The sequence below is a fragment of the Centrocercus urophasianus genome, unplaced genomic scaffold, assembly GCF_019232065.1.
Source record: "Centrocercus urophasianus isolate 14NV4802_14NV808 unplaced genomic scaffold, USGS_Curo_1.0 seq_41, whole genome shotgun sequence".
NCBI lineage: Eukaryota > Metazoa > Chordata > Aves > Galliformes > Phasianidae > Centrocercus > Centrocercus urophasianus.
Window position 1 is genome coordinate 42,058 of NW_024884989.1, and position 25,319 is coordinate 67,376.

Below are 25,319 nucleotides of genomic sequence, written 5' to 3' on the forward strand. Positions count from 1 at the left end.
TCCTCAGAGAGGGTGCTACAGTTGTCAAAGCCTGTCATCTGGACCAGCTATGCAAAATCAAATGTTGTCCGCAGCATCTAGGCCCTTCACCCAGTCAGTCTTTCTTCCTGTAGGGTCATGGAAAACACAACCTGGGCCCCCATGTCCTATACCTTCCCCCTCAAATCAGAGTTGTATAGTCACTCTGGACATGCTCAAGGCCTCCCCAGTAGTATCTTTGGTGTCCAAATGGGTAATCAGCAGGGGATAGTTGTCTGAGGGCTGGACAGACTTCAGCAGTCTCCCTGAAACACTTTATATGCAATGTTCCAACAGAGAGCAAACATCCCTATATGTTATCACATCACCAGAAAATGGCCTTCAGTCCCTGAAGGAGACAGTCTCCCACTGCTGTCACACACTGATGCTGCTGCATGTTTCAGGATTTGCTGGCTCTGAGCGCACCCCAGGTAGAGCTTCCACTCTTTACCTGATGCCAGAGGCCAAACCAATTCTGCAGTTGCAGATCTGCTAATGGAGAAAGAGCCATCTTCCTCTTACTGGACGTTACAAGCACCCAGCATTCTCAGTCCTGTGACCCTACAGCAAGCTGACTCCAGCTGCACTTTCTTCTGTGAATATAGAAGTTCAGGTGCTTGTCTTTGCAGCATCCTGTGAATAACTTGTTAATCTCTTTTTCATCACCCACTGTGCTATGCAGCCTGCTCACCTCCTCCCACAGCTCCTTAACTCATCCAAACAGCATATCTCCTGCAAACAAGGGTGCATGCCTTCACTTTTCTTAGCTTCAGCAAGAGACACCAGGCACTCTGCTTAAAAATCAGAGGAATGCAGAACCTATGTCACAGATCTTTTTCTGAACTAGGACACCTGAATCTGCTTTTGCAATACTAAGACTTCCTTGAAACATTCATGGAATTATTATTTTTTTTATTAGAGAAGATAACTAATACTACACAAATGTACAATTTTATTAAATAACATTGTTTCATTCTGTTCTGATTTTATGGTTCACAGTATGCCTTGAGAAAAGGTTAAAACTTATAGAACTGAAATAGTGCCCATGTGACATAAATCTTTTACTGGATGTGCACAGTCCTCTGTAGTGTTGTGAAAAGAGTTCACATACACATTGCAAGCTTTCTCTGGAGCTGCGTGATCAGGAAACTTGTATTTAATCTTTAAACTCCTTTCCAGCATTTTTCTTTTGTGCTTGAATTCCAAAATAGTTTTTGTATATTTGTTAATAGTGGTGACAGCTGCAGCCATACAGCAAGCGAAGGAAGCCCAAGCGAGGCTATAAACAAAAAAGTTTATTAGAAATTAGCAGAACATCGTCATATCCAACTTCTTCAACTTTATTTTTGAAAAAATGCACCTAAGATGTTGCATTGTTTTATACTAGGGAAAGAGGAGCATAGTCAGAGAAGAAGAAATGCATTTGGTTAATTGCCATCCACATACCTGACTTATAAAATGGACCTCTGTATAATGCTTATAACATTCACATTTATTGTCCTTCCTTATAATATCCATTTTAATGCCTCTGATCCTCTGTTAATTCTGAGCTCATTTTCAGAAAGAGGAACTGCATAAGAATGAAGATGCATACAAAATTAGAATGTGCAGCTACTGAGACTAAAAATCTCACAGGTGCCACTGACAAATAATTTGTGTCAGTTACTCACAAAGATTAGTAAGAAAAGAGTTAAATAAGAGGGTCAAACACTGAAATACATTCCTGAGAAAACAGATGATGACTAAAGAGGAAGAAAATAACACCAACTATGAAATGTTTGGAATAACACCATAAAAAGACGGAACTAAAAAATGATATTGAGTTACAGTTTACTGGAGATACAGGAAAACTCTAGACTACTGAGTGGGCAATGCATGCTAGAAATATAAAATTATCGTGTAAAAATATGGTCACAGTGGAATGAATTAGAGTTTACAGTGAAGAAATTTAGCAGAGCCTTTCTTAACATGGCAAGGTCAGGATAATCAAATGAAATGTGTGCTTTAGTGGAGAAGTCAGTTTAAGAAACTCCTTTTAATATCTTTTCTCCTTCATAGCTGTTTGTTCCTACATCCTTGCTGTAGTTCAATGAACTCATTTGTGTTTTTAAATAACTCTTTCCTTTTTTTAATTTTTTTTTCCCCTTCTAAGTGCTATTTTCAGCAAGGATTAGTTACCAGATAATCAGACAACTAGATGCTTTAACAGAGTTTGAGTGCAATGGAGTATGGCACACAGATGCATAGAACTAATAGGAGCAGGAAGAAGGCAGATCAGTTTAAGTTATGCTTTCTCCTCAAGTCAGCCAAATTACACACTGACTTCCCATCTCAAATATGAGGATAAGTGGAAAAGATCTTGTAGCAAAGAAATAGCAAGAATTGGTGAAAGTCAACAGAAGCAGGTACACGTACATTGCCGTTCAAACTGAACGCAAATGGAACAGTAGGTCTGCCTATGCTGGTAAGTAACCTATGGCTTGAGCCAACTGTAGTAGAGAAGAGCTGAAGATGGCAGCAATGAAATCACGTTTTAGCCTATGAGATGATTTAAAGTTAGTGTATCTGATCTGATTAAAAGCATTTTGACTGAATAAATAATGCACTGTGGGATTAGTAGAAAAATCAATATAATTAATACTATGAAGCACAACTCTTGTTGACCACCCTGTTAAAGCCCTTTGAAGAAGCTACTGAAATAAAGAAACTGATTACGAGAAAACTTCAAAAAAGGCCTCTTAGCAAAGACTGAAAAAAATTGAGCTCTTACAAGCAGATACTTCGGCAGATCAATGTTATGTTAAAATATACAAAATAAAAACCAGAATTGTTTCTTTGACAGTAGAAAATATTAATGTGATTCTTCAAGATTTTTCCCAGAACTTTTCCTTTTACATAAACAATTTGGCAAAAAATAAAAATTAAGAAAGAAAGAAAGAACCCAGTGGCTAAGGAGAACCAAGGAAAGAAGTGAGTGAAGTCTTGTTACTGAAAGAGCCAGAGAATAAAGGAGAGCTTGGCTACAGTGGAAATTCAGCTTCAAGAAGCGAATTCAGTTTGAACTCTGCTCAAAGAATAAAGGCAAAAGCATGATCAGAAAGATCAACTGGAAAAGAAAGTGGATTACAGCAACTAGTTCATCTGGTAAAAAGAATTACAGATAAAAGCGCAACTGGAATACATGTTTTTCCATCACTGCTTCATGATAGAAACTTACTACAAAGTAAATCTTTAGAGAGAAAATGGTTTTTCATTTGAGGATGTATCAATGTGAGAAACACAAGGGTAGTGAGAGATTCACTACAATATAAAGATCTTTCAATCTACCTAAGAAGATAGAAAAGAAATATGGAGAGATTTATTGTCTTAGTTCCAGCTGGGATGGAATTGTTTTCTTCAGAGTCTGACACGATGATATGTTTTTGGTTCTAGGAGAAAAACAATGTTGATAAGACATCAATGTGCAAACAACTGTGATGCTGAGCTACCTGCTGGGTTAAACCACAACACTTATTATAAAGATGTTCAGGGCCACCACAGACCGAGCCTACCCATCAGTAGTAATTATTGTTGCAGGTGCCTCCTGGACCAGGTGGAAAAAAAACCTCAGGCATTGCAGCCAGATATGAGGAAACATGGGAAAATGTAGCAGATGGAAGAAGCATGACAGGATCAACAGTTCTTGCTGGCATTGCAGTTCTTTTCCAATGAGTCTGGAGGTTGGGATGAAAAACTGCTGATTCTCTGTTTTCCTTGCTGTTAGGGAGGTAATGTTAAAGAGGACCCAAAGGTAAAGTAGTAAAATCTTTTCCTGTGTGTCTGCCTGTCCATGTCCCTGACATGGTCTTAGTGACAAGTGGATGTTGGGATAATCAAAAACAGAGTTAAATACAATAATGAATGTCCAACTTTTGTCATTTGTCTTCTTTCCTCATGAGCATCTTTCCCTTTTCACTCTCATGAGGTTCTCCCAGTCAGTCAGTATGAGAGAAGTTTTGGAATGCTGAAGTTGAGGATTTACACAAAAATGAGGAAGGTCCAAACGTGGGCTATCAAAAAAGAGACGATATGACGTATAGAAAGAGATAAGAGGAAAGAAACCAAGAAAGACAGATGGAGGATGAGGCATCTGTATGTATTTTTTGCTTTATTCTTACATTTGAATGGGGTGACATGACTACCTTTCAGGTTGAGTAAAGGAAAGAAGACAGTAAACTTTGCCAGAAAAAAAAAAAAAAAAAAAAAAAAAAAAAAAGGAGCATGTGACTGATTAGAAAAAAGGCACCACAGGCACCACACAGACCATCTTCCTCTACGTCTTTGTACATGCAGGTACCAATGGCTTCCTTGTACGTTGGACAGACATGCTAAGCTACATAATTTCTTATTATTTGAATAGTCTCTGTCTTTGAAGTTTTGACTGGACCCAAATGTAAGTGCACTGAAGGCACAAGAGAAAATTTGTACGTATTGAACAGAAGCTTCCAAACAAGCTGCTTCTGCTCAGGAAATTTAGACCCCTGGAGGCAAAGCAATGTAGAGTTGTCAATGTGTTCAAATGTGATTTCAGTTATTAGAAAGGTGGAAAGTAACAAACCAGGAGACAGGGAAAAAAAAACCAAACACTATTTCACTGCAAAATCTCTAGAAAATCTGCATTGTAAAGACGTAGCTATAATCTCTCATTCAGTAAAAATACAATAAATCTTAAAAGAACAAAAGTGTGAATGACAATGAGCTGTGATCTAAACTCTCAGAACTGGTATGTAGAGAATTAGTCTGAGTTTTCCCTTAGTGACATTAGTTATTGGGCCCCGGCAGACATTCGATTTAACCCATTCCCAATATAGATGTTTCTGCACTGACATAATGACAGCTGTTTCCAGCAAATATCATCTGCAAATTCATAGAATTATCTTAGAATCACAGAATCATAGAATCATAGAATGAAAAAGGACCTCAGAGATCAACTAGTTCCAACCCCCTGCTGTGTGCAGGTCACCAACCAGCAGCCCAGGCTGCCCAGAGCCACATCCAGCCTGGCCTCGAATGCCTGCAGGGATGGGGCATCCACAGCCTCCTTGGGCAACCTGTTCCAGTGCCTCACCACCCTCTGGCTCAAAAACTTCCTCCTCATATCCAACCTAAACCTCCCCTGTCTCAGTTTAAATCCATTCCCCCTTATGCTATCACCATTCCCCTCCTGTTTCTACTCTCCCTTCAAGCACTGGAAGGCCACAGTGAGGTCTCCCTGCAGCCTTCTCTTCCCCAAGCTCAACAGGCCCAGTTCCCTCAGCCTTGCCTCACACAGAGCTGCTCCAGCCCTCTGCTCATCTCAGTGCCTCCTCTGGACCCGCTGCCAGAGCTCCATGTCCTTCCTGTGCTGGGGGCCCCAGGCCTGGACGCAGCGCTGCAGACGGGGCCTCACAGGAGCTGAGCAGAGGGGGACGATCACCTCCCTCTCCTGCTGGCCGCTCCTTTTTCATGCAGCCCACAACACAGCTGGCCTTCCGGGCTGCAGGCGCTCACTGCTGCCTCATGGCCAGCTTCTCGCCCACCAGGACCCCAAGTCCTTCTGCGCAGGGCTGCTCTCAACCACATCTTCCCCCAGTCTGTATCAATACCTGGCATTGCCCCCACCCAATGGCAGCACCCTGCACCTGGCCTTACTGAACCCCATTGGGTTCCCATGGGCCCACTTCTCCAGCCTGTCCAGGTCCCTCTGGATGGCTTCCCTTCCCTCCAATGTATCGACTGCACTGCTCAACTTGGTGTCATCACAAACTTGCTGAGGTGAACTTGAATTCAAATGCTGACTACTGAACAAATTTGAATGGATTTTCAGTAGCACAACAGAGACATGCATACTGCAAAAATCCCTTGCATACCCCTCTTTCTTAATAAATTAACAGTATTTCCTCAGAAGAAATGTTGCAATTGCTTATAGGCTTATATATGCAAATCTTTTCTCAAAAATTTACATTTTGTCTGAAATGTTCCACACGCAATGAATTGAAGTAAGGAAATATGTAGCCTAAGTGTTTGAGGCCAGGAGAGTTGTAAGTAATTTATGCAAGACAGTCTTCCTGGAAAACAAAGGTACCAAATCTAACTCTGAAAAAAATGGGTAATCTGATGCATGTGGAAAAGAACCTCTTCTTCATGCAGAACTGTCTAAAGGATGGAAAATGCAAAACTGACAAGTTTATACATCCTATGCAATAATCTAAGTACTGAATTTGGAGAAAAAAAACATCTAAATCAAGAGGGAAGTAGGTTAGACCCATCCATTATAAAGTAGGTATAAATTCTTTGAATATAGGGTGAAGTGACTGAAATGTAAGGGAAGAACCAAACATAAGCAAATAGGTACCAATAGGACCAGCCATAATCCCATGTGTGAGGTCTCCAGTCTTCAGGACCAAGATTTACAGTCATTTGAAATACAGTTGTGTACATCATGTGAGCAACCATGCCCAGAAGACCTAAAAAATACAATATCATGAGAATATTAGATATCAATACATACAATATCACGAGAATATTAGATATCAATACATAAAATATCATGAGAATATTAGAAAATGCAAGCTGCAGCCGTTCCTCACTCTCTATAGCAGTTGTCTCTTGAGCTTCTGAAGAACATTTTTCAGCATATCTGAACTCTATAAGACACTGAACATACATATGAGCATACTGGACATTGTTATCTGGCTGTATTTATATGTTGTGATAAAAGCAGAAAAAGCAACATTAAAAAGCAAAAAAGTTACTGGTCCTCACTCTCTACTTTTAGTATTTCAAAATCTACTTTTAGTAATTTAGCCCTAAGCAGGCATCAGCCACGACAGTGAAGTCTCACTCAGTTGCATTGTGCAGGTCATGTTTCCTGTAGCTCTATCTTTCAGTGGAAAGATTTTCAAAAGTACAAGTATTGGTTGTATTGGTGCCTCAAAAGCAGACAGATTTATCAGCATTATTTGAGTAAATGAATTGAGTAAATGAGCAAGTGCCTAATGCCTATTAAAAAGCAGTGAAAGACTCAGTTGTCAAAGTGGATTCTATTTAATAATTTAATTTTCAAAATTCCTACAAAGCTACTACCCAAGCATAATGAGATCACTTTTCCCTCAGCATTTTATTTTCAATCAGTGAACTTCTCCATTAATTTCTGTATTTTTTGTTTCCAGCTATATATATAAACATCCTGGAAGTATCAAGCAACTCACTGTCTAAAACACCAGACAGTCCCCCCACAAGTCCCAATTGATGGATATTCCCAAAGTAGCTCTGCTTCATGAATTCTTGGGGAAAAAAAAAAAAAAAAAAAAAGATAAAAGCAATTGCTTGTCCACAGAGGCTCTCAGTCTAGGACATAACAAGTAGAAGTTGGCAGTGACCTGGCTTCAGTAGTCATTACAAAAGCATCTTTCCTGAAATACTGGATGTGAACCTACTGTTTACCAGAACTACCTCCTTGAAGTTCTCATATAAGGATAAAATTTCACAATAATAATTTTTTTAGTGCAACATATTCTACATCAGTTAGAACAGTTATTATAAGACTTTATTTGGTCTGAGCTAAAGACTGAAGGAAATTAAACCCTGACTTTTTTAAATGGTCGATTACTATAGCTGTTTCCTTAAAATGTGTTTTCAGTATAGCTTTAGTTATGTAGCTATTTTTTGCTGCACATCCCATTAGTTGACTTTCAGTTTGTTTTTGTGTGCTAGAATTAAGAGGATGTTGGTATAAAAAACTGCATTTTCATTACAGATTAAAGTGTAGGAATCTTTAAACCATTTCCTTGACTAGATTAGTCTAGTCAAGGAACTAGATTAGTAACTTAGTAATTAGTAATTAGTCAAGGATCTAGACTAGTAACTAGATTTGGTTCATATTTACAATAGATTATATGTAAATTTAACAGCCAAGACAGATGTTCTTCAATTTTTTAATATCTCATGAAATGTTTAAAATAAGGGTCTAGCTGAAGTAAAGAGTATCCAGTAAAAATGTACAAAGGTACATAGGGAATAACAGTGAATGCTTATGACCATTGACACAAGAAAAATGAGCTAGTAATTGGTGAAACTGTCTAAATAGTTAAATTAAGCTTGTAAGCGTGTATGGAAAGAGAACTTCTGCTCCTTTAAGTGTATCTGTACTACTACCTTTTTCTTGTGCAATGAAGGACAAGAAAGGAAGGAAGCCATAGACAAAAACATATAGGGGCAACAAACCTGACAGACAAATGATACAGGAAGTAGTGATGCAAACCAAACTGGAAAGCAGGTAGAAGGGAGGAGAAAGGAAGGGAGGACAAGCAGGAAGGAGTAACGAACGTGGAGAGGTAGAGGGGTGGGGGTGGGGCTAGTGAAAAAGTATAAATGGGCTGAAGGTGCTGGTCCTGTATGAAATGGGGGCAGTCAGTGCTTTCGCTGGCAAAGCCCATTGCCTGATCATAGCAGCCTGTCCTATCTTCTTCTATTTTCTCACTTTTCTTTTTCTTAAATATCTGTGTACTTGTGCTCTCTGCCTTATGTGTATGTGGACATCAGAGACTGTGCCAGCTGCTAGGGATGTCTGATGTGTGTATGTGTGAAAACTGGTGCTGGCTCTTGGGAGTCAGGCCAGGGGATGAGGCACCCTTAGCTGCGCAGTCAGCTGCTGAACTGAGAGATGTTCCGACTGTCAGGTCCTGCAAACTTTGAGCCCTAAGTGCCAGCCACTGGAGTCAGACTAGGGGTATGGGCCCCTGATTGTGATACCAGATCCTGGTTTTACCTGCCACTGAAACACAATTGTGTGTTCCCCAAACCAGCTGCTGGCAAAAACCAGTGTGACTGAGGAAATGTACATGTGTGTGGATGTGACTTTAAACGATCAAGTGCCAACCACTGAGGTCCTCTCAGTATGGGTGGAATTTAATGCCACTTACTGGAGTAGGGCTGGGAATGTGGATGCCCCAACCCATAATGTCAACTACTGGAACCCATAGGGTCTTAGTGCAGCTTCTGGTGTGTGGAGGGTCTTCTACTCCTGGCCACTGAGGCAAGCGTGTTGTGCAATCCCAAACCATCTACTGGTGGGATGCTGACTTGAGTGAAGCAAGTGTGGGGCTCCATACTGGTGGCTGAAGCCAGGCCATGCATCACAGCCTATGTGCTTGGCATCAGCCCATGTAGGGGCTGTCCATATCTTCCCCAAAGCTTATGTATGTGTGTATAAGCCAGCAAACACCAAGCTGAACCAGACAGCAAATGATGGTGCTGCAGGTCCAGTCTGGGGCATCAGGAGGGGTGGGAGTTCATGCTGTTATATCCAGGAGGATTTATAGCATGGGGTGCACATGGGATGAGTGTCTGCCTCTGATAACTGCATTTTTGCAGTATGCATCAGGCTGAACTAATTCATAAGTAGGAGATCTGAGAAGTAGACAAGGGAACCCAGGATCTGGGCAGGCATACTGGACAGACAGAGGGTTTGGGCCAGCATGTAGAGCATCTGTGAATGTCTGTGTGCTTGTGAACCTAGGGAGTGCTGTGTATGTGCCTGCACAACTGATTTCCTGCCTCTGCCAGCCCAAGTTGAGAGTCAGTTTTCTGTGTTCATGTTCTTATGTGAATCCTCTGTGTTCAAGTCAGTGTTTTGACTATGGCAAGCTGACTGAGTATGTCATGGTCCTTTGCATGTCTGTATGTGTCATGTCACTGCGACATGTACTCAGCATTGCTACTGGATAAGCTTTCAAAAGGGCAGAGACATCGGGTCCACGGGCACAGAGATGGGCTCCATTGGCCAAGAAAAAGAAGTAGTCTGGTGCCAGAGTGATTGGAGGAGGTGGCAATGGTCTTTACATCACTTAGGCTTACTACTCTTTCCTTAGAAATAGGTCTGACAATGGATGGAAAGATACAGGTAGAAATAAAAAGTAAGCAAAAAAGTAAGCTTATTTATTCAGTCAAAAAAAGTATGCTACTTTACTCTGTAGATGAGGTTCAAAATACAGCAAATCTCTCATCAGTGATAAGAGAAAAATATTTAAAATATTTTAAAATTGTTTCCAGGACCTCTACTGGTAAATCCCTGCTCAAGAAAGATTATGGAGACAGGGGTCTTTTTTGAGCATTTAGTAGAACTGGTGACTATGAACATTTTTACCAGCCTTCAGGAAAGTCATTCTTAAGAAAGAAAAAAAAAGAAAAGAAAAAAGAAAAAAGAAAGAAAGAAAGAAGATATTCTACAATGTTCTCAAAGGTCATAGACAGCAAATCTTGGGTACCACTCTCTGGCCTATATGGAGCTGAGAGAAATCTGGAAATGTGTAAGAGTTAATTAAAAAGAAGAGGAAATCGCCTGCTGTGTTTCAGGTGAAGATCCCTAAAGATACAAAAATTGTAGCAGCAGTGGCTTTATATTGGGCATGAAGAAAGCATTTTCATCATTAAGGTCTGGATTGCATTTCCTAAGAAAGTCACAGAACCTTTATTACAAAGGTGGGAATTTTGTTTTGTTTTTGTTTTTGCTTTGTTTTGCTTTGTTTTGTTGGTGGTGGTAATTCTGGAAGTTGGAGATTTTTCCTAACACAAGGCTAGAAAAATATCTGTCAGAAAAAGATTAGGAAATTTGGGCCTAACTTGAACGCTGAACTAAAACTACAGTGTTCCAGAAGTTACTATCTGGATTGTAAATCACTGTCTTCTAAAGTTTTTGGAAGGTCACCCCATTGTCTGCATTAAGCACTTTCCTCTAGGAGAACTGCAGAAAAGTTGAGCAAGAGAATACCTGGAGAAACAAGAGTGATCAGAAGCAGTAGAAATATACGTGGTCACGTGGCATGTTTTTTTTCTATTATTTCTTTCAGAGAAGATGAATCTGAGACACAATAGATATCTTCAAGTATGCAAAGGCATCTTCAGAAAGGAAGAAAAATATTTTTTTCCTCATTATAATGACTGGGCTTTTAAAAATCTTAGTTTACTTATCCAACAAATGATAATGGCAAATGCATTAAATATGTGATTATATTTAAGAGGAAAAAGTATAATGAAAAATCTTTAATTCATGAAGAAAAGCACAGCAATTACAAATACAAGAACACTAAATCCACAAATACTAGAATTAGGATCAAACCCAATTTTTTCAGAGAAAAGCATCTTGAGATAAATTCATAAAGACATAGGCTTTGCCATCTGCCCATGTATTTGACTTGCAATCTGTGTTTTTAGAAGATATCCCTCAACTAATATAAATCACTTTGGACTCATGACAGTGTGAAAGATAGTGGTATGTGTTCCACAAGAAGTTATATTGCTTCTAGCTTTAAAATGAGTAACTATGAACCACTGTGCATGTTACCAGTAATTTTAGCTCAAATTTCCTCAGTGTTTGACATAGAATGGCAGAGTAGCTCAGACTGCAAGACACTTTCAGAAGGCTCTGGTCTGATCTCCAGCTCTCATTGCATGGTCAATGATAAACTCAGACCACATTGCTCAGGTAGTGATATATTAAGTTCTTCACCATGAGGACAGACAAGCAGTGGAATCAACTTCCAAGGAAGGCTGCAGGTCTTTTAGAACCAGAAGGATATAACCCTGCAGTGCAAGCTGCTCAGATCTTGGAGGTAACCCTGCTGTGAACAGGGGTTGGACTGGGGACCATTTGAAGTTTCTTCTGAATTGAATTTGTCTAGGATGCTATTATGAGATAGCATTGGATTAAGAAATAAAATGCAGAAAATTAAACACAATTTGTATGATTGTTTTCTATTAAAAATTATGTGATTCCATTTTATTCCCTCTTATAACTGCCATTTTGGTTTGACTATTGCTCATTTTATCCTCAGCATATTGGAAATAGAAAATCAAGTTATTTTGAAGGGTTTTTTTTTCTTTGACAATCAGACAACCAAATTCAAAATAATAAAGTTAAAACACTGACATTAAAAATAGCAAGTACAAATATAAACTAAACTTAAAAAAAAAACATATTAAGTAATGACCATAATAATTAAAAAAAAAAACAGCAATGTGTTATTAATGTCTCAGTAAATACAGTAGTAGTTTACAATCCTACACACTGTTACTAATCTTCAGCTTGAACGCTATCAATGTTAAATTTTCTGGATGTAATAAATTGAGATCCTAAACTGTACCTGCTAGCACGATGACTACTGCAGAAAAGGCGTTGATCTTTAGTCCATCAATGACAGTACTGTAGTAGCACATTTCTACTGCCATGAGAACAACTCCAGTCAGAAGCAAAATGTTATAGAGTAGCTCTGCTACAATAGACAGCCATAAAACTCCTGTAAAAACAAATAAATAGTGAGAGATGATAAAAAAGTCATTTATATTTTCACCAGTTTTCTCTTCATTCATATTGTTTACATAACTTTAAACAAAAAGTCACAGAATCACAGAATCACAGAATGGCCAGGGTTGGAAGGGACCTCAAGGATCATGAATCTCCAACCCCCCTGCCACACGCAGAGCCACCAACCTCCACATTTAATGCTAAACCAGGCTGCCCAGCACCCCATCCAACCTGGCCCTGATCACCTCCAGGGACGAGGCATCCACAACCTCTCTGGGCAGCTGTTCCAGCACCTTACCAATATCTGTAAAGAATTTCCCCCTGACATCCAACCTAAGTCTTCTCTCCCTAAAATTAAAACCATTTCCCCTTGTTATGCTGTTATCTACGCTTTCAAAGAGTTGACTCCCTTCCTGTCTATAGGCTCCCTTTAGGTCACACAGAAGCCTTCTTTTCTCCAGGCTGAACAAGGCCAGCTCCCTCAGCCTGTCTTTATAGGGGAGGTGCTGCAGCCTCCTGATCATCTTTGTGGCTCCTCTGGACCCTCTCCAACAGCTCCCTGTCTTTCTTGTACTGAGGGCTCCAGACCTGGATGCAGCACTGCAAATGTGGCCTCAGAAGAGCGGAGTAGAGAGGGACAACCACCTCCCTGTCCCTGCTGGCCACTCCTCTTCTGATGGAGCCCACAATACCATTTTCTTTCCCAGGTGCAAGAGCACACTACTGGCTCATGTTCAGTTTTTTATCCATCAGGACCACCAGATCCTTCTCTGCAGGGCTGCTCTCAAGGACCACTCCTTCCAGTCTGTATGAATGCCTGGGATTCCTCCGGCCCAAATGCAAAACCTTGCACTTTGATGTGTTGAATCTCATCAGGTTCACCCAAACCCACCTTCCAAGTCTGTTTCAGGTCCCTCTGAATGGCATCCCTTCCTTCCCCTGCACCAACTCCTCAACCTCACCACTCAGCTTGGTGTTGTCAGCAAACTTGCTGAGGCTGTACTCGATTCCATCATCAATGTCATTGATGAAGATGTTAAAGAACACCGGTCTCAAGACAGACCCCTGGGGGACACCGCTCCTTACTGGCCTCTACCTGGACACAGAGCCGTTGATGACCATCCTCTGTCTGCAACCTTTCAACCAGTTTCTTATCCATCAGGTGGTCCACCCATCAAATCCACATCCCTCCAATTTGGAGATAAGGATGTGGTGGGGGACCATGTCAAAGGCCTTGCTCATGTCCAGCTAAATGACATCAGCCACTTTCCCCTTGTCCACCACTCCATCGTGGAAGGTCACCAGATTGCTTAAGCATGACCTTCCCCTGGTGAAGCTGTACTGGCTGTCCAGGACTATCTGTTCCATGATCTTCCCAAGCACAGAGGTGAGACTCACCAGCCTGCAGCTCCTGGGTCCTCCTTGCTCCCTTTCTTATAAATGGGAGTGATGTGACCCTTCCTCCAGTCATCTGGGACCTTACCTGACTTCACCTGAAGTTAGAGGCTATGAGAATGCTATTTTAACATCAAGAAGAAGACTTCAAGTTCAATAGCTGCCCTAACTTATTATTCCTGTACTGGCCATGTAGTGAATGAGCTTTTGCATGTTTCTTCTGTACGTGTCAGAATCTCACGGTTCAAGGTGGGAAAGTACAGTTTTTGCACTGAATAGTTACCCCAATCATTAACAAACATATTCCCTTTTAGTTTACAGTCTTTCACCAGACAAGCTCTTTCTATTTGGACAGAGATGCCTTCATGTGCACAATCTCCAGTTTTCACTGAGATTCATCTGCTAGTTCATCTCTCTCTAGTTATTTATTAGTTACATCACTGTTTTTCTGTTCGTATGCTAATGTCACACAGGCAGGAGCAGGCAGAGTCCTCTTCTATCCAGACAGTAGCAGGAACCGGCCAACAGCTGGTCACTGAACCATACAAACCTTCTTAAAAACAAGTTATTGTGTCCTTTGACATCTGATTGTGTATCCACAAAGTGATTTCATAGATATATATATATACACCAGGTATATGTGCATACATATATACTAACAATCATAAATTAAAAATAGAAACATTGCTAAGACATGTAATTGACTACTACATGTAATTGAATACTATGCACTTGTGCTTTATATGAGTGGATCAGACGTTGCATGGGAGTTCCTGGGCGAGGTGTATTTCTCAAGAAAATCTTTATCTTGGCAAAAAAAAGTTGATTTTGTTCAGGAAATTTGAATGATACATTAACCAGAAGTATGGTCCAGTAATAGGACCTTGCATCTAAATATTTTTGAATAGTGAGCCATCATTATACATGCACTGAGCACTTATGTGTATCACCCTGCCTTGGGATATTCAGCTCAGGAACAGAGACTTTGATGCATCTCAAGTCTTGTGCACGCAGCAGCCATACATATGTATGGAACACAAGCTTTGTCTTCCTGTGCAAGGTGAGATGTGACAAGGGCAAAAATCTTTATTTCCACACAGCATTGCACTGCCCTGAGGTATTTTCACATTGCAGTGTTCAGGTACAGAAGTGCTTTCTTAGGTGTCTTAATCTGACTTCTGACCAGGGGCCAATGTCCTGTTAATGGAGGTGTTTCAGTACTGCATCCACCAGTGGTTCTAGGTGTGAGGAGCAATCAGTCCCAGGCCCACAACGTACTCCTCGTGATACAAACATCTTGAATTATTTGTGAACAGAGACATGGCTGCACAGAGGTGAGAAGAGGGGCTAGCCCTCAGATATTCAATCTTTCTGATACACAGGTAGTTGCAAATGCATATCCAGGCTATTTGGACAAGAGTACTTTTCTAGTATGCATTTGAAAACCTTGGAGAAGATTTTATTCTAGATCAGCCACTTCCCAGATTGGTCTAACCATTTACATGATGGGATTAACATTGGAGGAGACTCTCTTCATGGCATTGCAAGCAGGTTTTGTAGAAAAAGGAATGGTTTTTTGAAAGAACTAGGTTTACTCCACACTTTCTGTAGTTGTATTTGGACTGCAAAACCTGGATGAATGGAAATACCTACTGAGAGCTTACAGGGAGACGATTCATCTCCACATTAGTTTGGTTCACAGCACATCTCCCAAGTCCCTTGGGATTTAATGGGGACAGCAAGTTGCTACCCCATTTGTGCTTTGTATGCTGCCATCCCTGTGGCCTTTCAAGGTAGCACAGTGTCATCCATAGAGTTCTTGACTGAATTTGAAGATATGAGGAAAGAGATAGAAAAGCTTTGGAAATCCTAATTTCCAGTATCCTTATTCAAAATACGTTTTTTTTTTTTTTTTTTTGTTTAAGTTGCTATTCAAAAGGAGTAATTTCAGAGGACACTGACATATACTTTAAGTCATGTGGGCTTCATTTTGAAGTGGAAACACTAAATAAGCAATTAAAACTATATGAGATTTTTTTTTTCAAATCAAAATACATTATATTTATTATATTGGTAAATCTGATCAAGAATGTTTGATTTATGTAAACAAAATTGCATATTTACCTCGATCAGAAGCTGGAGTCAAACTGATAAAACTTCTACATTTCTCACCTAAAAATAATAATAATAATTTTAAAAGAAAATTCTGCATTATTTGGTATTCTGTAATGGCCTAAGGAAACAGTTAAAAAAAAAAAAAAAAATACCATAGAAGCACAAATTAAGATGATCAGGAAAACCTTTATTTAATGGGAGTTTGTACATAGTCTCTGATAAGTGGATCAACTCCTGGAGATTGTCCCAGCCTGTTCCAGAGCAGAAATAGTATTACTCTTTTATGGGAGACTTAGAGAAAGCCTTTGAAGTGTTTTCCAAAAAGTTACAGCTGTGAAAGCCAGAAATTCGAAATTAACAGTTAATTTGAAAGATTATTTCATCCAGCTTATGAATTACAGAATCACTAAAGTTGGTAAAGACATCTGCAGCAACAAGGCTGTTGCTCACACTAATTTCTTCGAAGCTTGACTGCTTTTTTATCTGTAAGATCTGATTTTCAAACCCATGTGACCTCCTGATTTCCATGTAGATGCTTTGAACAGAGCTCTTAGAATTAATTTTGGTCTGAGAACAGAGGATGGGCTTTTTTAGCTACTAACTGCACCAAGTATGAACAAAAACAGCCACAGCCAACAGATCAATCCTATGAACCCAGTATCTACAGCAATCTCTACCTAAAATGGTCTTTTTTTGTTGTTTTCTTTTGAGTGAGAGATGCTTTTTGCTCTGATCTTTGCCATTTAGCCCCTTGAAATTGCGTAATATACAAGATCTTTTGGCAGAACTCACTCCTCAGAACATACAACTTCTAAAATACTTGTATTTTGTTGCAGATGACAGCTGACTTGATTCCTTGATTGAATAGTTTTGTTCAATTTGGCACTCCTACACAATAAGAAAAATTTAACTTCAACCTAAATTCACAATATAAACCCTATTTCTTGAATCAGTTAAACAGTTCCCATATACAAAGATCCAAAATTAATTAGAGGTTCTCTTACACAGCAATTTCTTCCCATTCTACTGATACTTATGTAGTCAGAGTAAAACACAGTTAGATGCCAGAGCTCAGGATTCATGAATTCCAAATTCTTTTTTAGGAGGGTGAAAAATAATACTATTCTGCTTTGGTTTATGTATTGTGAGATCACAGTAAGAAAGTAAGAGTGCCTGTACTTAAGAGGAAATCCATGAAAAAACCTTAGTCTCAGATTTAACTGGTAAAATGAACATCTAAATATCTTTAAAAATGCATGCTACGGTTTTTATGTTCCTACGGGGCAATCATTCAAGGCAAATATAACCTACAGAACTGTAGGGTTTGTATTGGGCCTCTGCAGACAGTCTAGTTCAATATCCCCTAAAACATGTTCCCTGCAGCAGCTTGCTCAGGTAGGCACCCAGGTGAGCATCTCCAGAGTAGAGAACTCCACCAGCTCTCTGGGAAGCCAGTTCCAGGGCTCTCCCACCCTCGCTGCAAAGAACTTCTTCCTCGTATTTGTTTGGAACTCGCTGTGTTGCAGTTTGTTCCCATTGCCACTTGTTCTGTCATTGTACAACATTGAAAAGATCCTGGCCCATCCATGATGGGGATTATTTTTGCCTAACAGAGTAACAACATCAGAAAATTAAACACTTCCCTGTTATGAGTGAAAAAAAAAATAAACAAACCTTGATCTGCACTATCTCTGTCACTTCAAAATTCTTCACAGAATTTATTAGAATTTTTTTAGAAATTGACTAGGGAGTATCCTCTAAGATTCTCTTTCCTGGAGAAGATAAACTTTTAAAGGCTACTTTTTCTTTTAAAATACATACATGATATTGCAGCAAAGAGGAAATTGACATCAAATAAGTAGAAAAAAACTCTGAGTATTTTCTAAAGTAAGTTTATGTGCTTTTACTCACCTTCCCCATTTATAATTTCTTCACATGAATACCAAATCCCAGCATGAAACTTTCGGTCAACAAACTTGTCGTCTCCCATCTCCCAGATATATTGCACAGCATTGCTGTTGTTGGCATCAGGGCTATTAAAGCGGATGCAGTTATCCCCTTTGGCCTGTCCTATGCAGAAAGGTTTGGCAACTTTTCTTGTCCCTTCACACCAGTAATTGCTACTGAATGCTGTAAGAGAGAAAACTAAAGAGAGAAAACCGAGAAAAAATGCTGCTGAGGCTCTCTGCCATCTGTCTGTGCCTGGGGCTGAAACTGGCATCCTCTGGGACTGCCGTATCTGTTCTGAAACAACCATTTACAAAGCTACATATATATCTGCCTTGTGAAACACCTGCCTGTATTTACTATCTTGATCTTCACTCCTCTCAGTGAACTGCACCAGCTTAGCAGTTAAGGCAGAAAGCAGAGACAGAGGCGTAATCAGAAATCATGTGGTAGGAGAGATTAAAGATTTAGGGCAGTGCTGGTTTGTACTAGCATCTTGTGAAAGAAATACGAGGAGAAGAGATAATGAATTATAATTTGGCCCAACAGTCACAGGACTAAAGGCACAAAGAATACAGAAGTATAAGAAGCATCTCAGAATCAGAGTCACAGAATTAGAAGTAGGGTTTGGAAGGGACCTCTAAAGTTATTGAGTCCAATGCCCCTGCAAAGCAGGCTCCCTACAGCAGTATGCACAGCTCAGCATCCAGGCGGGTCTGCAATATCTTCAGAGAAGGAGAATCCACAGCCTCACTGGGCAGCCTGTAAAGCATACTGGTATGTAATCAGAAAAACAAAATATTTAAAGAAACAAAATACACTCGCTATCTCAATCAGCATGAGGAGTCAAACTGATGAAGCCTCTACATTTATCACCTAATAAATAAATAAAATTAATCTTGCAGTTCCAAATGCTCCTGTAACACAGAGCATTGAATTAAATTGAATACAGCAGTCAATCTTACAGAAATACTTAAGGAGATGAGAGAATTTCACAGCACTACAGCATTTCCCACCATTTGTGCTGAAAGGAATGAGGAGCAGTCCCTGAAGAACGCTGCACAAGTGCCTAGTCCTCACTCGGTTTGCAGGCAGAGGTGGAAGTGCATCCTCATACACCATTTGTTTAATCCTACTGTCAGAGGATTTCCACTTTAAGTAGTGCTATGGGATTGATGCACATTCAGCAAAGCTTCTTGAGCACATTTACAGTACAGTCTAAGACCTAAGGTTTTCCACTCCTTGGCCTTGCAGACTTTTTAATATTCACTGTTGAATGGCTAAGCTGAAAGATATGAACAAGGTTGCTTGTCAGGTGGCTTCCTCTCCTGTATATTAGCAGTTATCATTCAATGATGATGTGACAGTGACATGTGCAGGCTCTTGTTCACTGTTGGTGAAAATGCACAGCCAACGGTAGAGACTGTTGAAAAACAGTGTTTTGTAGCTGAGAGTTTGCTTTTTTAGAGTTACCGTGCTCATTGTTTCAGTTTCCATGAAAATAAGTAGGAAGAATTACTTTCACAGAGACATACACAGATACTGCCTAAGACAATTCCTCATCACTCCGTGCAGCCCAGGCAAGCCCAGGATATCTTTAGCACTGAGACATTTCTTATGGTGGTCTCAAAAGAGCTCCAACGCCAGAGCACTGTTTGGGTTTGCTGTCTGTAGCCTACCGCAGAGCTGATCTTACACAGCAATGAGAAAATTTGTATTTATCCCTTGTAATAATACGCAGCTGAGCAATTGTGACAGGGGTTTATAGATGCCTCTCCTTAGTCCTCAGAATTGCCTGTAGGTGTGGCTTGGGGAGGATGTGTGCTCAGGAGAACAATCCCTGGCCCCAGACAAGACAATGAAGGCAGTTCATGTCCTTTCTGACACACCTCTTGAGGGTGGGGTGGGTCCATTTCAACCCTGAAATGCTTGTCTCCAGAGCACTTTTGTATTTTGTTCCCAGAAAATTTCTGTACCACATCCAAGCCTCAAGTAAAGATGAGATACGGTTATACATCATGCCCTTCTATTTTTTCATTCATCTAGGCCAAATCTTGGGCAGGGAGAGAGTAAGACATGCTACTGAATAGATTGAAACAGTGCACTGCAGTTTGCTTTAAGCCTATGCATGGCAATGAAAACCAAGTTGCCACTGGTTCTACAATCTCAGTGGTGCATCTCTGTCCCTTATCTGGCTGAGCTGGAGGGGATACCCATGAATTCAGGGAGAACTTCTATGCAAATAACTGCATGTCTAATTTCTCTTGGAAGTGCAGAAGGACACATCCACCTGAGTCTCCATGCTGTGGAAAGTAGAAGCTAGGCCCTAAAATCTTTGTATTGCAAATATTTTTAATTTCCTACATTTGTGTATCATATACACTGAATATGAAAAGAATTATTGTAAAACTTTAACTGCTGACTACGTCAGTTTTTATACATTTTGACTGGCCTTGATCCTGCACTGACTGTGCGTGTTTGACAAAGTATTGATTAGGGTGGATCAAAATGCCTGTTACTGAGACCGAGCTTCTTCATACCAACCTACTTGATTCAGCAAGCTTTTACGGATTTTCTACATTCTAGGTCACCCTTTTATAGTTTCATGAGGTGTGCATAAACATATGTATATATTTAGGAACTGTATTACATTCTCACAAAGTCACTGGCAAAATTCCCATGAAGTTTCAAGGGAATAGGATCAGCTTCTTAATGTTTTAATAGTTTTGTGATTTCTTATTGGCTAAAAAACAAGCTACAGTAAACAGACTTCATGTGAAGTTTAGAGTAAATTCTCTGTGACTTTAATCAGAAAAAAAAATAAAAAAACAAGACATAGCTGGAGACCATCAAGTCTAGACATTTTAGTAGGCTTCCTGGTTTATATCTAAGAAGATTCTTGAAACAGAAGAATAAAAGAAGACAGCTTTAACTTGTTTTAACAGCTTTAAGTCTGTTACAGGAACAAGTGATACAACTGGTCTATTGTACAGTGATACAGCAGCATACTGGAAACAAATTTATTAAAATGGGCATGATTACACTTTTTGGTCTCTGCTCCAGCATGCGGATCTGGTCCGGAATATCTCCCATACCTGCCAGCTCAGTCATGATATTATTTATAGTGAAACAGGTAAGCCAATTCCATAATTAATAATTATCAATATAAAAGTGAATATATATCACACAGCATTTTAACCTTCCCTGCATGTTTGTTTCAAAAACATTTGACATGACAACTAATGTTTTTAAAATTAGTTATAAGAAGAAACATTGTCTGAGAAACAATAGAATTACGTGTTATAACTCACTCAGAGTAGATGATATATTACAATTTTACTCTATAAAAGCTGGTTCATACAGTGAATAAACCATGTTTGCATTTATTTTTGCAGTATATTTTCATAATGACATTGATTATTAAACTAGTTTTATTTTTTGAGTTTTCTACCAATATATCAATACTGTTGTGAAAATTCTTTATTTTCTACTGTTGTTTCCAGTCATATTCTAATCCCAATGTTGTTTAATTTACATTTTTTAAATTTTTTATTTAATTTACATTTTACATAAATGTGCTATCATTTAGCCTTTTAGAAATATACAAAGTGAAGGCATTGCTTCTCATATTTGTGAAAGCTGATGTTACTGGTTTTGTTCTGCAACTCAACTTCTAACATCAGGCTAGCAAAACTATTTAGTATTGTTACTTCTAATTCTTGGAGTGCTCTAGCAAAATAGTCATTTCTTTCTTATTCTAAATGTATGAAAAATTAAAAGCTTTCTTCCTCATCTGTACTGTCTTGAAATTTGTGAGAGTTCTCAGAATTTAAGGACAGAATACCTCAGTGTTAATCTCCTCAGGGAAATTTTCTTCTTCTTTTTTTTTTCTTCCCATTTTATTTATTTATTTATGAATATATACCTTTATTTCAGTAAATTAAACTGATACATATATTAATGTGTTGAAGTTAATTCCAATTCATCCAAATAAAAATCATATGCAAATTTAGGGAAATAATCTGTGAAAGAAGTATACAAGGCAATGAGCACAACTGAACAGGTTTACTTTACACTGAAATTGTTACTTCTAACCACTTGTGCTACAATTATGTGTGAATGTGCTGTAAATATTGAAATTTTGCTCTTTTTTTTCTGTTTTTCTTAAAAAAAAAAAAAAAATACCAAGAGACACATATTCTGAATCTAGAGCTTCTCTCATGTAAATGGATAGAGAACTGATGCACTGATGCAGATCTCCGTTTTCTGAGAGTCCTTGAATCCAAAGGATGCCTCAAACAAAGCGCCAGTCAGTGTTAACTGAAAATCTCCCTGTGACTTCTGTGTCATTACAGTTTAAAGAAATTAAAGAGATAGAGAGATACAGTAGTCATTTATGAAAATAATAGGTAGATTACAATTATTCTGTTTGCAAACTTGGAGGTCTATTATAATAACCTACTTCTTAGAGGGGAACTTTTAGCAGTGCCATCTACTGCATCCAACGTATTTTTAAACAGTGGGGTCATCTTTGTGCAGCTTTGTGCACCTGAGCGAACCAAACGAATGTTTGGAATGGAAAGACCTCTCCAGGAAGGTTTGGTAACATTTCAGTGTCAATGAACTGAAGTGAAATGAACTGAAGTGTTCACAGGCTCTACTCTGCAGAGACTGACAATTCCAGAAAGAAGTGAAATTGTCATTTGTACCTGGAGTGCTCCTCATTCTTGTTAACTAAAATTCTTCATGGATGACTCTCAGCAATTTCTCCAGAAAATGAACCAAACAAGCAGCCAGGTAGTCAACATGAGGCTTTCTCTGTGTTTCTTTAGCTGTTTAATGCATTTGTTTATTAGAAACAGAAGTGCTATCCTTAAATCAAGCAGTCCTTTCTACAAGTGCGTCATCATATCTTTTGCTTCTTTAAATGAGGTTCACTGACCAAGGAGTATCTGAAGAATCTCCCCTGGCTCTCAGCATTTTGAGGCCCAGATGAGGGAAATGTCAAGAAGATTTGTATTTTGGAAACATGCATTCTTTTCTCATGGCTGCTGTAAATATTCTCTCCTTATCTTGCAAGCCCATCAGATGAAGAAAAATTATAGACTTTCTGCTGCCTGGAATTTAAAGTAGGGCGTCTGGAAATTAGTTGAGAGTCTCAAAGCAGAGCAGTGAGCAAACAACATCTTGCACAGCCAAACCATGCAAGAATGGGTGGTTTCAAAAACAACTAGATAACATTCACTGTTGTTCTGTTTTGAACATGCATAAATACTACTTTTTTTTGCTTTTTGGTAAACTTGTGTTCAAAAAATAGCTTACAGGTGAAGTTCACACCATAGGGCACCCTGGTTTATTTCAGCTCTTAGCACATTATCTGGCTCAGACAAGTACCACTGTACACATGTGAAAGGTGCTTTCTGAATAGGGTCTAATCCAGGTGAAAGAAAATGGATTTTCCCTGGGGAGCTGAAAATTATTTGGTGCAAGAATTATTATTATTTTTTTTAACTTTTGTTTGGATTGTCTTCCCAATTTTGTCATTAGAGTATGTAACATTTTCATCCAGTAATGAATTGTTCTGTTTTGGTGACACACACTGACATTGTTCTTGGACTACTTGCCTGCCTCTGGCTTCTGAAAGCCCCGGTGTTCAGAAGACCAAATGGCATATTATACAGAGATTGCTTTGACTAACGTTTCTTACACTGGATAAATAATGATCAAAGTATCATACTGATACTGAGCTGCAAGCAATATTCTTTCTCTACTGCTATTGTACTAGTTGGGCATTACTTAAACAGCCCAAATCTGATAGGATGCAAAGCAATTTTGCATTTAGCTCTTCTGTTTTACCCATTCCTTTCCCAAACAGCATTTATCAAGTAGCTCTCTGAAGGCCTCTGCAGTAGGAGAGCATTGTATGAATAAGATGAATCAGAAAGACAGATATTTAAAGAGAAAAAGTTAAAATTACAAGTCCTCTCAGGATAACAACAATTCTTACATTAACAAGATTTTTGCCAGATGCCCACCTCATCCTCAGTGCAGCAGTCACTTCATGTGAAATCATTATTAGCATCTGTTTGTCACTGGGAATTACTACTTTTTTTTTAATGTAGCTTTTAATTTATAGCAGATTTTATCTTAGCTTTTTTTTTTCTTCTTCTCTTTACTAGCAACTATATATCTACATCTCAAATTTCACCCTTTGAAGATAACAGCTAGGTCTCTTTTTTTCTCTGTATCAGTTTTCTGGTGCATCTCAGGTTCCAGGGTTATTGATCAACAGCCAGCTGAATGTGAGCCAGTAGTGTGCCCAGATGGCCAAGAAAGCCAATGTCATAGAATCATTGAATCACAGAATGGCCTGGGTTGAAAAGGACCATAATGATCATCTAGTTTCAGCTATATGTTCTCAGCTATGATCAGCTATGTGCAGGATTGCCAACCAGTTTCTTCACAGAAAGGGTGAATAGCCATTTGAAAAGCTTGATCTTGAAGATCTTTTCCGATCTATGTATTTCTGCAGTTGCAGTGCTGTGCATATCTTATAAATGCAACTCTGCAGGGAGCAGCTGAGAGGAGAATTGATTTTTCAGGCACTCCAAAGAATCTGCTGTCATCAAACTGCATAAATCTGAAGTCAAGCCTGTACTGCACTGCATTAATAAAAGAGAGATTGTTTTTTGTAGTGCTTTTAGTTGTATTCTCTTTGAGCAGATAAGATCAAAGCAGTTATTCTAGATTGTATTCTTCAGAAATCTAGTTTTTCAGAATTTAAAGGCCTTTTTGATCTCTCCCTAATGATAACTGCAACAGGAAGATCCAAGCTTCCAGGTTTGAAAATATCTAATATGAAAAAAAGAAATATTCATTTCTATGAGATGTTTTAAATGGAGAAAACTCTTTTATGGATAAAAATAAGCATTCATACTCCATTTCATTTTGTAAAACTGTCCCCTGCCCAGGCAAAAACAACACAGTGTTAGTGGAGACAAGCAAGAATAAGTAGAATGAATGATTGTAAGTTCTCCAGAAAGCAGAGGAATAGAAATGCATTTATGGCATGTTTGCTGTATTAGAGGAAGAAGTGGCCTTTCTGTTGCTGAAATGGAGTGCAGAATGAAGTGGGGAAGAGACAACAATAGCTAAATATTACTGTTTATTCATTTCACTTCTATTCAAATTATTACTGAAGTATTCAATCAAGTAAGCTTGATTATCTTCAAAAATACTATAAAAATAAACAGCCCACAAAGTTGTTATCAATCAAATTCCTAAGTTAATCCAGCAGAAGAAGAAATGTAAATACATGAGAACAATTAGCTGACCTTGGAATGAAATGACTGTAGAAGCTTCCTCCCAGGGAAGAGAGGTCTTTTTCTCCCTGCCTACCTAACTTGCCTCCATTCTGCTCCTTGCTTCCTTGCTCCTCTCCTCACCTCTTAAATTTGTTAGTTGATGGAAACTTGTCCTCTAAAAGACCACTAGACTAGCTGGTTTTCTCCATGTAAGACTT

The 25,319-nt window shown here is 39.0% G+C and overlaps 2 protein-coding genes across 3 annotated transcripts in view; one reads left to right on the top strand and one right to left on the bottom strand.

Moving 5' to 3' along the window:
• Positions 1–1,041: 1,041 nt before the first annotated feature.
• On the bottom strand, positions 1,042–18,567 carry GSG1L2 (GSG1 like 2). The gene is made up of 5 exons (XM_042833460.1): positions 17,762–18,567; positions 15,860–15,907; positions 12,180–12,332; positions 6,392–6,503; positions 1,042–1,297 (listed from the first exon to the last, which is right to left on the bottom strand). The coding sequence occupies exons 1-5, from the start codon at positions 18,105–18,107 to the stop codon at positions 1,042–1,044; spliced, it is 915 nt and encodes a 304-aa protein (XP_042689394.1). The 5' UTR covers positions 18,108–18,567.
• A 1,996-nt stretch (positions 18,568–20,563) lies between these two features.
• Positions 20,564–25,319, top strand: part of GLP2R (glucagon like peptide 2 receptor) — a 30,901-nt gene continuing 26,145 nt past the window's right edge. The window contains exon 1 of one of the 2 annotated variants that reach the window (XM_042833192.1): positions 20,564–20,930. In XM_042833192.1, the coding sequence (XP_042689126.1) occupies positions 20,826–20,930 (105 nt within the window). In that variant the 5' untranslated portion in view covers positions 20,564–20,825. The remainder of the gene's footprint in view (positions 20,931–25,319) is intronic. The other variant, XM_042833191.1, reaches the window with a different exon arrangement.

Excerpts from the sequence above, each read along its gene's own strand:
- GSG1L2 (XM_042833460.1), bottom strand. The coding sequence starts at position 18,107 with ATGGTTGTTTCAGAACAGATACGGCAGTCCCAGAGGATGCCAGTTTCA. Across the intron at positions 6,504-12,179 it reads AGTAGTCATCGTGCTAGCAG|GTCTTCTGGGCATGGTTGCT; the intron begins GTACAGTTTAGG and ends TGTATTTTTTAG. Across the intron at positions 1,298-6,391 it reads GATTATGGCTGGTCCTATTG|CCTCGCTTGGGCTTCCTTCG; the intron begins GTACCTATTTGC and ends TTTTGTTTATAG.